The sequence below is a fragment of the Platalea leucorodia genome (assembly GCF_965183815.1).
Source record: "Platalea leucorodia genome assembly, chromosome: 23".
NCBI lineage: Eukaryota > Metazoa > Chordata > Aves > Pelecaniformes > Threskiornithidae > Platalea > Platalea leucorodia.
In genome coordinates, this window is record NC_138845.1 from 2,124,643 (window position 1) to 2,135,804 (window position 11,162).

The window sequence follows — 11,162 nt, forward strand, 5'->3', positions numbered from 1 at the left end:
TGAACTTACGGAGCCGCTATGATCAACTTGTGCGCCAGGCTGAAGTTTTAAGTGAAGGAAATGAATGCCGTAAGTCCTGTTGCTGCAGTGGGTTGTGCTGTGTTTGCTATAAGAATATAAACACGCAAACAAACATTATTAGCTGTTATCGAAGAATCTGTCGATGATGTTATGGGTAATAAGAATGCTACAGGTAGTCAGATTTGAGGGTTTTTTCATTGTCAAGAAACATGAAGTCACAGGCTGGACTTCTAGGCAGGGCCGCGTTCTGCTTGTAGCAAGCTGACTTCATCCACGCAGGGTCTCATGCTCTCGCTCTTCTGGTTGGTACTGACATGGAGGACTTGGTCTGAAAAACTGCAAGATCTCATGAACACCTAGAGTGTAGGTGGGTTTGCCGCAAAGGCCGGCTTCTCCACTCTTCAGTCGGGAGCAGATCATAGTCATAGACGTCTACTGTCAGCGAAGGGAGGGCTGCTGCATCTCGTCTGCTTGCCTGGGTAGCTAAAGATGCATATGTCTTCTCTCCAGAGTTTATTCAGTTAGCAAAGAACTTTGAAGAGTTCCGGAGAAAATTGCAGAAAACAGAGCATGAGCTTGGCAGGTACAAAGATCTATTCATGAAAACTGAAGCTGAACGTAGTGCTTTGGATGTGAAGCTGAAACATGCTCGCAATCAAGTGGATGTGGAGATCAAACGAAGGCAAAAAGCTGAAACGGACTGTGAAAAGCTGGTGAGTAATTCCTTTATTACCAGTTAGCTCTCTAGAGTGTGGAGACAAGGTGATTAAGCTGCATCGATCTATGGAAAATAAGGACTGGCGCTCATGATAACTTTTTCCCCGGGCAGGAAAAAGCTCAACAACAACAAATTGGCTTGGCTCCTTGTAGCAGCCCTCTGCTTTGGCCTGTAAGAAGGCGACTGGCTGCTGTTTGGAGCTGAGCTGCCGTTAGCTGTCAGAGCACGGGCTTTGCAGCCATTAGCAGTCTATTGACACAAGTTCTGAGAGCCTATCTGTGTGGTATCTCAAACCCTTCAGATTTGGTTCATACAGTAATTAAACGCGCTTTGTCCTGTGGCAGCTTCCGATATTATCTACCTTTACAGGAGCGGCAAATACAACTGATTCGAGAGCTGCTCATGTGTGATGCATCTGGGAGTATTCAGCTTAGTGAAGAGCAGAAGTCTGCCCTCGCCTTTCTTAACAGGCCACAGGTTTCTATAGGGGGTTCCGGCAACAAAAGGTAGGCGACATAGGTCTGAGCAGCGTAAGTGCCAAATACCAATCCAGCCGTGCACCTCTGTGATATGTACTGCCCCCGTATCGGCAGAGTTTTTATTCCAGTTTGAATACAGCTCTTCTGAGTCAGTAAGATTGTTCTGGAACCATGGCTGACTGAAAGCCAAACTGATACAAGTTTCTTCTAATTTTTGATTTTTAGGCTGTCTACAATAGATGAATCTGGCTCAATTCTGTCAGATATCAGCTTTGACAAGACTGATGAGTCACTGGTAATGTAACTCCAAGCTTTAAAGTTTTCCTCCACTGTAAAACCTTAGGGGTGTGGGGTAATCTCTAGAGACCCCTTGTGTTTAGGTTACTGTGGTATTAAACTGGTAGAGCTGATTTGCATTTCTCTGGTGTGCTATTGGCTAAAAATTAATGAAAGTCCTGGCCAGAGGCTGTGTGGTATTTACACTGAGCTAACCAGTGTTGTGTATTTCCCACAGGACTGGGATTCCTCTGTGGTGAAAGCTGTCAGACTGAAAAGGAGAGAGAAGCGGGTACGTTCAATTCTTCCCCTTCAGATAGATTCCATTGTTAAGCCTTAGCTGACACAATGTCACCATCTGTCATCTCACAGCCACCTATAATGATGTCTGAGCTACTAATCACAATCAACCTTCAGGTGGATGTGCTTCTGCTGTAATTCAGACCCGCTGTGTGGATTTAGATTGAAAGTTATTTCTGATGTCGTTGTTTGTCTGCTGAAAATGACTGGAGTGGATTTCCGCAAATCTTGTTCTGTTATGGCCTAGAGTTTGCAAGAAAGCACTTGAAGATTATTAACAGCTACCAGATCAGGGGAAATCATGTAGGAAGTTAATATTTTTCTATTCTGTCAAGGAGCTTGTGCTTGTTCTGGTCTGCTGTTAGTAAGCAGCAGGCACAGGTGGGAAAGGACAGCCTGAAATCATCGCTAGCAGAGTTGGGGAGAGTCTGGGATTTGCTTAGTTGTCCCTCTTTCTTCTTTTTCTTTTTTTTTTTCTTTCTTTTCTCTGAATTGGATTATAAAGCTGGCTAGGAAAATGATTTGAAAGAGCAGTCTGTTGAGGCCTCCTGATACTCTCTGAGGTTGCCATGAAGAACAGGTACCGTGGAAGAACTTAATGCATCTGTGGTGTGTGCGGACAATTGTTCAGCCCTTCTAGTTATACCGAACTAGTAACACCAAGTTAGCAGTGTACCTGCCTCATAGACAAAAATATACTGTATCTTTTCAGCGGTCGTCCAGGCAGTTCATTGAAGGCCCTCCAGGTCCTCAGAAGAAAACCAGATCAATTAGCTCCACAGTGGATCAGGTATGGTGGTTCCAGCTGGGCTTGTGTGCATTTAAAGTAGTTGTCACATTGCGCACCTGTTTCTGGGGCCAAGGGAAGCTGTCAGTATTGCTGTCACTAACCGCGTATTTCTCATTACAGGGAAACGAATCCATAGTAGCAAAGACAACTCTCACGGTCCCCAACGATGGCGGCCCAATTGAAGCTATCTCTACTATCCAGACTGTGCCGTATAGCCTGAGAAGCCGGAGGAAGAGTGGTAGGTGTCATGTCTCCGTTTGTCCCGGTCCTGAAGCAACTGCTTTGTAGGCCGGAGGCTATCCTGAAATGTTCCCGTTGCCTCCCTCCAGGACCCGGGCAGCTGCCTGTGGTTTATAATGCGCTTGCTTTGTGAAGCAAGGGTTCCGCAAGGGGGTGATTCCATTCAGTCAACGCTCCTCCTCTTCTGCCTTTCAGGTCCTTTGCAGCCTTGGAGCAGTGAGTCAAGCATGGGCAGTAAGCAGCTGGAATCTAAATCGGAGACTGATGGCTCTGCCACCCCGCAGAACAACGGCGGAGTGAGACTGCATGACTTTGTTTCAAAGACGGTAGGTCTACAGGCAGGAAGAACTTGAAAAGGCATCTCTTTCCATCTTTAAATGCGTGTTATATCAAGCTATTGATAATGGCTACCAGCCATTCTGTCTCAAGTCAATATTAACTGTACCGGTTCCCTGCGTGGATCAGGGAATATGTTATCCTGTATGATGGTCCAGTTTAAGTCCTGCTGAGTTACTGCATTGCGCTAATCTCTTCCCATGTGTATGCTCTGAACCACTAGGTTATCAAGCCAGAATCGTGTGTTCCATGTGGAAAGAGAGTAAAATTTGGAAAAATCTCTCTGAAGTGCAGAGACTGCCGTGTGGTCACTCATCCGGAGTGCCGGGACCGCTGTCCTCTTCCCTGCATCCCCACCTTGACAGGGACTCCTGTCAGAGCTGGAGAGGTCGGTCTGTGGGGTGAGCCTGGGGCAGCGCAGCTGCCAACGCAGGCGGGCTGATGTTGGGTTGGAGTTAGAACATGCCCAGGCTCCAACAAGCCTGCTCTCTACAGAAGAGCTCCTGTTGCTCAGAGCTGCATAATAAAATGCAAACGAGCTTGCTAATATATCATTCAGTAACCAGGGTAGTGGGTGGTAGGGATGCGACGTTGGGAGGGTGTCGAGTTGTGAACGTGGCAGCTCTGGGTAAGCAATCCTGCAGCGTTGTGCTGATGGATGTAGTGTTGCTCTTCCCTGGGCTGATGAAGAAGAAACAATGCTTGTTTCTTAAGCCTAGATCTCACTGTGAATTCCTGAGAGAGTATTTTCCATGTCTTGAAGACCCGAGTATCTTTTTTTTTATTTTTTTTTTCCTTTCTGCCTCTTAGGGGACCTTGATGGACTTCGTCCCTTCTACTCCTCCAATGATCCCTTCCATCGTAGTGCACTGTGTTAATGAGATCGAGCAGCGAGGGCTGCATGAGGTAAAAAGAAAATGAGGTGTGAAACAATGCTAATGAAATGGGTTGTGGTGTTAGGTAAACAAATTGTTAACCCAAATATCTATTATTTATGGTGTGTATAGTGCTGCTCAGTGGGTGACTGTGAGTGAGCAACAGTGTCTCTGTAGAGTGCTCAGGTGTGGAGAGAAAGTGGGAGCGGAAGAATGTCAGCTTTATACGTGCGGTTGATATTGTGCCTCTAAGCAATGCTTGCTGTTGACAGACGGGCCTTTACCGGATATCTGGCTGTGACAAGACAGTGAGGGAACTGAAAGAGAAGTTTCTTAGAGGAAAAAATATTCCTTTGCTCAGTAAAGTGGATGATGTCCACGCTATCTGTGGCCTTCTCAAGGACTTCCTACGCAGCCTGAAAGAACCCCTTCTCACTTTCCGGTTAAACAAGACTTTTATGGAAGCTGCAGGTGAGGAGTTGCTCAATGACATCTCCAGCTCATTCCCTAGGCTTTGACGGTGACCGGTTTAGCTGTCGCGTGACCGGGCAGACCGCAGGGCTCTGTGGAGCCCTCGTGCTTGCAGCTGTGTTGGTGATGCACAATACACTGGCAAGATCTCTTTTTTTTCTGCTGTACTGTTTTGGAAGAGGAAAGAAACAAGTTCTAGTGCTTGGGCAGGATACAAAATTATTACAACAGCACGTGAAGTTTCTGGCTTCCTTTGTTTCTCAGGCCAGCTCTTGCTGGGAGGGGACTATTACAGCTGTGCCTCTGGGACCACTTTCTGAGGTCTAAACTTTTTTTCTTTTTTTTTCCCCAGAAATCTTGGATGAGGACAACAGTGTCGCTGCTATGTACCAAGCAGTTGGTGAACTTCCTCAGGCCAATAGGGACACCCTAGCTTTCCTCATGATCCACCTGCAGAGGTACGTTCAAACGGACTGGTAGTACTGAGAGGGGGATGTTCCACTGGCGCTTTCTCTAATTGGCCCTCGTTACTGCTTGTGAGCATAAAGTATTCATTCTGGAAAAAAATCTGCCTGTTCAGAGGCTGAAGCGTGTGTGGGACAGGGGAGTTGTATGGCAAGTGAAGGGGAGAAGCTACATTCTTTCTTAATTTTTTTTTTTAATATAGGGTGGCTCAGAGCCCAGAGACTAAAATGGACATTACCAACTTGGCCAAAGTCTTTGGCCCCACAATAGTTGCCCATGAGGTACCTGATCCGGACCCTATGACACTCCTACAAGACACGAAGCGGCAGCCCAAGGTAGGTCAGCAGGAAGGACTGACTTGGGCGGATGTATTCCATTAAAGAATTCAAATTGCTGGAGGGAGCTGAGGCGATGCCTGTCTGGTGTCACTGTGCTGGTTTGTAACATCAGCGGCTCCTGGGCGTCTCTGTAGGTAGTGGAGCGACTTCTGCTGCTGCCTATGGACTACTGGAGCCAGTTGATGATGGTGGAGCAAGAAAACATTGACCCAGCGCACGTAATTGAGAACGTCAATGCCTACTCCACTCCGCAGACACCAGATGTTAAAGGTAACCCCTGGGTTCTGCTCTATTGGCTGTGCAGCTGCTGTAGTCAAAATAATGACCCTCAGTCAAAGCTGCTTGTGAGACTATTGGAGCTAGCCATTCCTGCACGCTTGATGGAGGAAGAGGAAAGAAAAGCATGCCAGGAAACACCAGATTTGTCTAGTATTTTTGACAGATGCTAGGGAATGTCTAATGTTCCTTGCATGGCAATGAAAACTTCAGCTGTCCTCATGTTGTTCACTTTGCTGCCTCTTTTTTGACAGTGAGCATGCTTGGACCTCTCACTACTCCGGAACAGCAGCTCTCCAAGACGCCGTCGTCTAGCTCCCTGTCCCAAAGGGTTCGGTCTACCTTCAGCAAAACCACCCCCAAGTAAGTGCCAATGGGTGCTATCGTGGAGATGCTGGCATGAGTGCGGGTGGTCTGGGTGTTCAAGGAGAACTAAAAATAGACTTTTGGACCTGGTTCTGGGAGCAGCCTGGATCTAGTACTCGGTCAACTCTCGCTTAATCAGTGCTGTAGTAACAGTGCAAGCTGCATAATGGCTAAGGAGCGTCGTCTTATGGTAGGGAGAGAAACACTTTGTTTGGGAGGTGGGTAAAATTTGGGTGAACGGCCCCTGGGAAAGGGAGAGTGTTAGACCTCTCTATCCCAAGTCCAAGCCTGATATTTTTCTACTTCTCTTGAACTAGATTTGGGAGCAAAAGCAAGTCAACAACCCAGCTTGGGCATCAGGGCAACTTCTTTGCCTCTCCTATGCTGAAGTGAAGTGGACCTGGGAGTTAGTGTCGTCCTAGCATTTGCACACCGATATGCATGAGTACTACAATAAATGCAAGTCCTCTCCGCGGCCCTTGGCAGCTTATGTAATAAGATTGTTTTCCTTTTATCTTTCAGCTTAACTGAGACTTTTATTGGGATTTTATTGTGCAATGTATTTTTATTATCTAATGCTGTGCTGAATTTAGTATTGGTGAAGAAAGTAACTAGCAGGATTTGTTCAAAGTGTTAATAAAAAACTGCTAGAGGAACTCGCTGACGCTTTTCAATAGCATCCAGTCTCCTACCCATATGAAGCGGAACAGTCATACAAGGATTGTAAGTGGTTTTCTTTTTTTTTCTTTTTAAAAAAAAAACTCCATAGGTTGTTCTTCACACAGCAGTGACACGCCGAGGGAACTTTGTCAGAATCTAGTCTTTGAAACAGCACGCAGGTCTGTAATTCTTGACTTGTGCTGTGGTCGTGCAGCCTGTAATCCTGAGGATGGCAGTGTTGCATTTGTCTGATGGGCAAACGATGCTCGGGTTCATTAACTGCTGGAGGGACTGGCTTTTTTTCTAAAGAAACATTTCCCGGTACTGTGGTTACAAAGGAAAATCTTGTAGGGGACTGTCTGTAGATGCAAACCCTGGATTTGCATCTACAACAAATCCAAAAAAAGGATTCCTGGGTAGTCTAAATGAATTACTTGTGCTGCTCATACTGGCGAGGGGAATGAGGGTAGCTTAATAGCAGCCTTGCTTTTGGGAGCCCCTGCTTTCCCAAACTGGGATATGTGACCTTGCCCAGTGCTGTGTGAAAAGGCTCGTGGAACACGTACAGAAGTTTTATAAAGTGACTGTTTTTATTGAGCTCTGGAAAACTGTCCTGATCTGTGCAGTGAAGTAAATCATGATCTATGTGACCTATGATTCTGTACTCTGGCTAATGCTTTTTACTTGTGCTATAGTTTTAACCGGGGCCTGTGCGGCCTCACAGGAGGCTGTGATGGTGTAATGCTGAGGTGCTGTGCTCCGAGTAGCTCCTGCCCCGAGGATTAACGAACCTGGCGGTCTTTGCTGCTGGGGTGCAGGATTGTGCCCTGGGCTGTGGCTCGCAGGTGCAGGGGGGGAAGGAGAACAACAGTTTTGGTCCCCAATATTGTACCAGGAGTGAAATAGCCGGGGCTGAACGTGGTGGCCTGGGTTGTCTCCCTTCCCCTTGGTTGCAGGGTCTGGAGGGTGAAGTCCTCTCCTGCCATGTTTGCACCCTTGCTCTGCCCCGCTGCAGGAGATGGGGCGGCTGGGGGCTGCCGCTCCCCTTCCCCAGTGGGGCTGGGGCCCCAGGGCAGGGGGATGTTTCTGGCCTCTGCTGTCTTCACGCACACCAGATGTGCACGAGGGGGGCCCTAAGGCACGTTCCCCTTCCCCAAATCCTGTCTCTTGGACGTGCTTGGCTTGGTCCTTTTCTGGAGCATCCTCTCCCAAACTGGGTCCTTGCCTGTTCCTCGCTGGAGCAGAAACAGGGATTTGCTGGGGGACATCAGCTGCTCCCTCTTCTTACCTAAGACAGAGGCCCTGGGAGGGACTGCAAGAAATGGAAAGAGCAGAGCCAGCCACAACCACACGATGAAAACGCCTTTGCTCCCCGTGGGGAGGAAACAGGGGCTGTGCCTCCATCTGAAGGATGCCTCAGCAAAGAGAGGGTCCGACCGAGAGCCACGAAGGTGTTGGACTGGAGCATCTCTTAGATGAGGAAAGGCTGCGAGCTGGAAGAGCAGGCTCAGAGGGATCTTAGAAATGTATATAAGTACCTGAAGGGAGGGCGCAAAGGAGACGGAGCCAGGCTTTTTTCGGGGGTGCCCAGTGCCAGGACAAGAAGCAGTGGGCACCAACTGAAACTCGTGAGGCTCCATCTGGGCATCGGGAAACTTTTTCTCCTTTGAACCGTGAGGATGATGCAGTCCTGGCCGAGATCGCCCAGAGAGATTGTGGTGATTAAACCAGGAAAGAAAGTATCCTGGTCTCCCTGTCTTGAAGCTGCTGCCTTCCCTTCCCAAAACGGGACTGGGGTCTGGGCAAACAAGAAAGGAAACCCAGCGGTGGGAGCAGCAGGGTCTGAACTCACCCCTGGAGACCTTCTCCCCACTGGAAAGGACGTCGTTAGCATTAAAGCTTTTAGAAAGCAACAGAGCTAAGGTGATAGGAGAGGAGGATACTGGGCTGCAGAATGTGAATACAGCATTGCCGTGAGCGTTAAAAGGCCAAAGGCTCGGAGTGACTGTGTAAGACCTTGGCACCGGGGCTCGTTGGGCTGGTTTTGCCTGGATCTGTCCTGACCTGCCTGGAACTCTGCTGTAGTTTGTTTGGCTTGTTTACCTGTAGCAGCGACTGCCTAGCGACAAGGTGGCTGTTTGCTAATTGACTTCTAGCAATTGAATTTGCATAGGTTTGTGTAACTGTGAGATACAACGGCTGTGCTGTGATAAATCTGATGGATGTCCTGAAGAGCAGGTAGTGCTACCAGAGGGTCAGTCTGCAGCTGTTGAGCAGAGGATGGCCCCAGGGCTACCAGCAACTCATCGGTGAGCCATTACGACCGTTGAAGAGCGCAGTTTTGGCAGGTGACAGAAACCGGTCTTAGAGGTAACAGAAAAAATATAGGTAAAACATAGGAGACAGAGTATATCTGGATGTAACGTGGAATTGCAGCTCTGTGAAGAAAGATTCAAGTATAGAGAGTAATAGAAAATACATTAAAAAAAAAAAAAATAGCCCCAAGTAGACCCTAAACGGAGGAGGAAGAAACCCTCCACCTCGTCATCGTATTCCTCCCAGCAGAGAACAAGAACAAAGCCATCAAACATCGTTTTGCCCCCTCAGGATGCTGCTGAGTCACTGCAGCAGCGCAAAGGAAGCAGGGAGAATTTATCGTTGGAGGAACGGGGTAGATACTTTTGTCTGTGTTTATTTTTTCTATGAGTGACAACCTTCAATAGAAATTGAGTCATTCGGGTGTTAGTTGTTAGCTCTGCTGTAACTGGATGAATGGTAAGTGATTGCTGTATCTTGATTAGACTGAGGCATTAATTAGACTACCACTAAGTTCTCATGCTTGAATCCTCGTGCAAGCGTGTTCTCTCTGTGCGCTTTGGCTTGCACGAGCTGCTTCTCCGTTGCCTGCCGTGGCCAGGATGGGGCTGCGTGAGTTGGGTGATGGACAGAGGTTTTAACTCCCTGGGGCAGGGGCTGAGCGGAACGGAGGAGGAACTCAGAGCTCAGGTCCCTCGGGCCTTGGCTCTTTCTTCTGCTAATATTAGGACTGGTTTGAGGAAGATTACGGTCCTGTGAAATAGCTATTAATATCACACAAAGCTTGGATGGAAGTCAAAAATAACAACAAGTGAGAGAACTACAAACCACGCAGCCAAACGGGAAGTACAGGCAAGGCTTGGTGTTGGGAGAGATAAACGGTGGGAAGGAAAAGCAAGCGAGCTGCAATAAGGTGCAGAGAAGAACATACAAATAGCCTTGGAGAGAACTTGAAAGTAGCCCTTGGCTCCAGACCAGTTACTGGACATCAAATAGATGTCAATAGACTTTACATCGATGGATGCCCAGAGCCTGGGGAAGGATCGCAGGGGAGCAGCTGAAGAGCAGCACGAAGGAATTCCAGCCACGGTCGGCGTCATCGGGGCCCAGCTGAAATGCCTCCGTGCGAATGGGGGAATAAACAAGAGGAGAGAGATGTGTGCGCGCCTACCGGGCTATGACCTTGTTGGCATCACGGAGACGTGGCGGGATGGCTCCTGTGGCCGGAGCGTTGGAACGCAAGGATCCAGGCTCTTTAGGAAGGACAGGCAGGGGAGGCGAGGGGGGGAGACCTTATAGCAGCCTTCCAGTACCCGGAGGGGGCTTATGAGAAAGCTGGAGAGGGACTTTTTAGAAGGGCCTGTGGTGATAGGAGAAGCGGTAATGGCTTTAAACCGAAAGAGGGGAGATTTAGATGAGATGTAAGGAAGAATTCATCCCTCTGAGGGTGGTGAGGCAGGGGCACAGGCTGCCCAGAGAAGCTGTGGATGCCCCTTCCCTGCAAGTGTTCGCGGCCAGGTGTCTGCCCGCGGCAGGGGGCTGCAACCAGATGATCTTCAAGGTCCCTTCCAACCCAAACCATGCTATGAAATAACGCTTATCGAATTCCCTGAGCTGATTGAAAGGAAATCCTGGCTTATTGGCCCAGGCACTTCCTGAGTTTGGGAAAACACCCGTCTGGAACGAAGTCCCTCCGCTGCCTACTCAAGAGCGGAGAGGGCTTGAACCAGCTTGGTACTCTAACCCCCTCCGTGCCTGGGAAATGCGTCTGCTTGTCGTCGTCTTCAGTTTGTTCCTTCACCTGCAGCAGTCTGCTGCTGTCGCTGGCCTGAGACCTGGTTTTCATCTTTCCAACAGCTACTGTAGTTGCGATATTCTGTGAGTGGAGATGTGGCATGGGCTGTAGGAATAAGCGATCTTTATAAGACCAAGTGAAGTGGTTAGGAAACGCAGACAGGCCGGCAGGCTCCGAGTCCTTTATCAAGCAGGAAAAGGAAGAACAAAACCCCTGACTCAGCCCGATTCTTCTTGGACACAATGGAGGGGCTCTGGACCCCCCCGGTGGTCTGCAACATGAAGCTGGAAAGGCCGAGCCTGGAGATGCTGTTCCAAAAACAGTGCTTGGGGGCTAGGACACTTCAAGGAGATTCAGCTGAGTAGCAAAGACCAAAACTAAAGATACACGGAGGGGGGGCAGCAGGATTTCCCTGTTGCAGCGTGAGTCCTGGCTGAATG

The 11,162-nt window shown here is 48.6% G+C and overlaps 1 protein-coding gene across 1 annotated transcript; it reads left to right on the plus strand.

The window, feature by feature from the left end:
- Positions 1-605: 605 nt before the first annotated feature.
- On the plus strand, positions 606-6,344 carry RACGAP1 (Rac GTPase activating protein 1; the record flags this gene model as incomplete). The annotated part of the gene is made up of 15 exons (XM_082332601.1): positions 606-734; positions 1,109-1,245; positions 1,444-1,513; positions 1,733-1,786; positions 2,507-2,584; positions 2,705-2,822; positions 3,020-3,150; positions 3,384-3,548; positions 3,971-4,066; positions 4,308-4,506; positions 4,859-4,964; positions 5,174-5,306; positions 5,444-5,579; positions 5,840-5,948; positions 6,269-6,344. The coding sequence occupies exons 1-15, from the start codon at positions 621-623 to the stop codon at positions 6,342-6,344; spliced, it is 1,722 nt and encodes a 573-aa protein (XP_082188727.1). The 5' UTR covers positions 606-620.
- Positions 6,345-11,162: the final 4,818 nt, after the last annotated feature.